This window comes from Sinocyclocheilus anshuiensis, unplaced genomic scaffold (genome assembly GCF_001515605.1).
Source record: "Sinocyclocheilus anshuiensis isolate Anshui unplaced genomic scaffold, SAMN03320099.WGS_v1.1 scaffold715, whole genome shotgun sequence".
NCBI classification, from domain to species: Eukaryota; Metazoa; Chordata; class Actinopteri; order Cypriniformes; family Cyprinidae; genus Sinocyclocheilus; species Sinocyclocheilus anshuiensis.
Window position 1 is genome coordinate 227,525 of NW_015551089.1, and position 1,826 is coordinate 229,350.

Genomic DNA, 1,826 nt, shown 5'->3' on the forward strand with positions numbered 1-1,826 from the left:
GTTTTCATGACTTTCAATAAAAGGAAAAAAATTGAGAGAGACTGATAACGGCTGTCAGAAGAGAGAACTATGTCAAATTTATCGTCCTTCCCATAGACCCTGCATTAGAAACACCCTCGCATTAGCGTTAACTGTTTTGTTGTAATTTGATGCAAACGTGATAATACCTAATATAATAGTGTTATAAATGTACATATATATATATAAAAAATACAAATATGAAAAACTTTCGAGGATTTACGATGCTGATGACCGTTAAACGCGTCATCACAGTCTTGTGAAAAGGGTCCACTGACTCCGTCCTTCAGAAACTGGACCCGCCCACGTGGGCTCGATTCAAACTCGCACAGCTTGAAATAATCGTCGAATAAAAATTAAACTGCATTCAATTGTTATCATACCGTTCACAGATAAACAAAATCAGGGACTGTCTGTGACATATTTTGGACATAAAACCATAGTTTGGGATCATCGTCGTCGTTTGTTTGTTTCATTGTTGACTTACGTACGCACAAATGAGACTGCTGAATATATACTGTACAATGTGTAACCATGCCAACCGACAAAAAAAAAAAAAAAAACAGCCCAAAGAATAACGGACGTTGTAAAGATGCTGTCAACCGCTGTCGTGTATTTATTCATGTAAATCCTGAGCGAAGGGACGTTCTCCCCACTCACAGCAGCCTCTATTCACACTACTGTGAATAATTCAACGTCGACGTCCCAAAAAAGGACAAGCATGTACTGCCGCCTTGTCGGTGCATTATTAATACACTATAAGATAACGACACACACGTGTTGGTAGCGATGTGTAGCCCCAACAAAACACAGTGGGACAATCACTTAACGTTACTCACCTGTTTTTGTGAGCAACGCCGACATACACCACGCCAAGAACAGGACGCTGCAGATGAAGCACACCTGCGCGAACAGCATCTCTCTCCGTTTGCGAACTTTAAACATTTTGGTAATGATGCTCTTTTTCGATATACTGCAGCTCTGCTCCAGCTCCATGGTCGTCTGTGGCTGGGTCATTTCGCGAGTGTAATTCAGCTCCGGGTTGAAGCCACACAGATGGCCGGGACCGCAGGAAATCAGGCTCGGGATGAGGTCTTCTTCATGTCCAGCGCGCGGTGGAGCATGTGTGCGTGAGCTTCAGTCGCGCTCCTTCTGATGTTGTATTATTAAAGCAGCACGAGGGGGGTAAAAAAAGCTAATTATAATCAGCTGAAATTAATTACTGGACATATTTTGGACGGTATGCTGTCGGGCTTCACAGTTGTCTGGTGATAGTAAGACTAAAACCCAAAATCTCTTTGACATAAGAAATATACAGGGCGAGCTAGCTGTCCTTTTATTTGATCAAATATATAAACGACCCTGTCAGTAAACGTCTTAAGGATCCATGCCGTTTAGGATCAGTCCTCTCAAGTTTAGGTTTCATCTCCGTCTCATGCAGCTGCTGTGACTTCTACATGTGAGAGACTTACGCACGTTTACGTGACACTGATGACGTATGCACACTGAGCCTGCTATACTCACTACAGTACTATAATAATCCTTGGAAAAGGCATGGTTTATACCATGCAAATACTAGGCTATTCCTAATAAAGCCACTTAATGTCATGCAAAATACTGTATATCAATCTAATGATATTAATAGTCAATTCAGAAATTATCGTTTTATCATGTGGTTTTGTGTCAGTGGATCATATTTTCTTTTAAATGCTCTATTTTCATGGTAGGGGTTTAATTATAGGATGCAGTGTGCTATTTTCTTATGATTTAGACTACTATTTCCAGTAAGAATCAGTGTTGGGGGTAAC

General features: G+C 40.9%; 1 protein-coding gene across 3 annotated transcripts in view; it reads right to left on the minus strand.

The window, feature by feature from the left end:
• LOC107662654 (sodium/potassium/calcium exchanger 4-like) overlaps positions 1–1,485 on the minus strand; it is a 44,216-nt gene extending 42,731 nt beyond the window's left edge. For all 3 annotated transcript variants that reach the window (XM_016452734.1, XM_016452732.1, XM_016452733.1), the window contains exon 1: positions 858–1,485. In XM_016452734.1, the coding sequence (XP_016308220.1) occupies positions 858–1,035 (178 nt within the window). In that variant the 5' untranslated portion in view covers positions 1,036–1,485. The remainder of the gene's footprint in view (positions 1–857) is intronic.
• Positions 1,486–1,826: the final 341 nt, after the last annotated feature.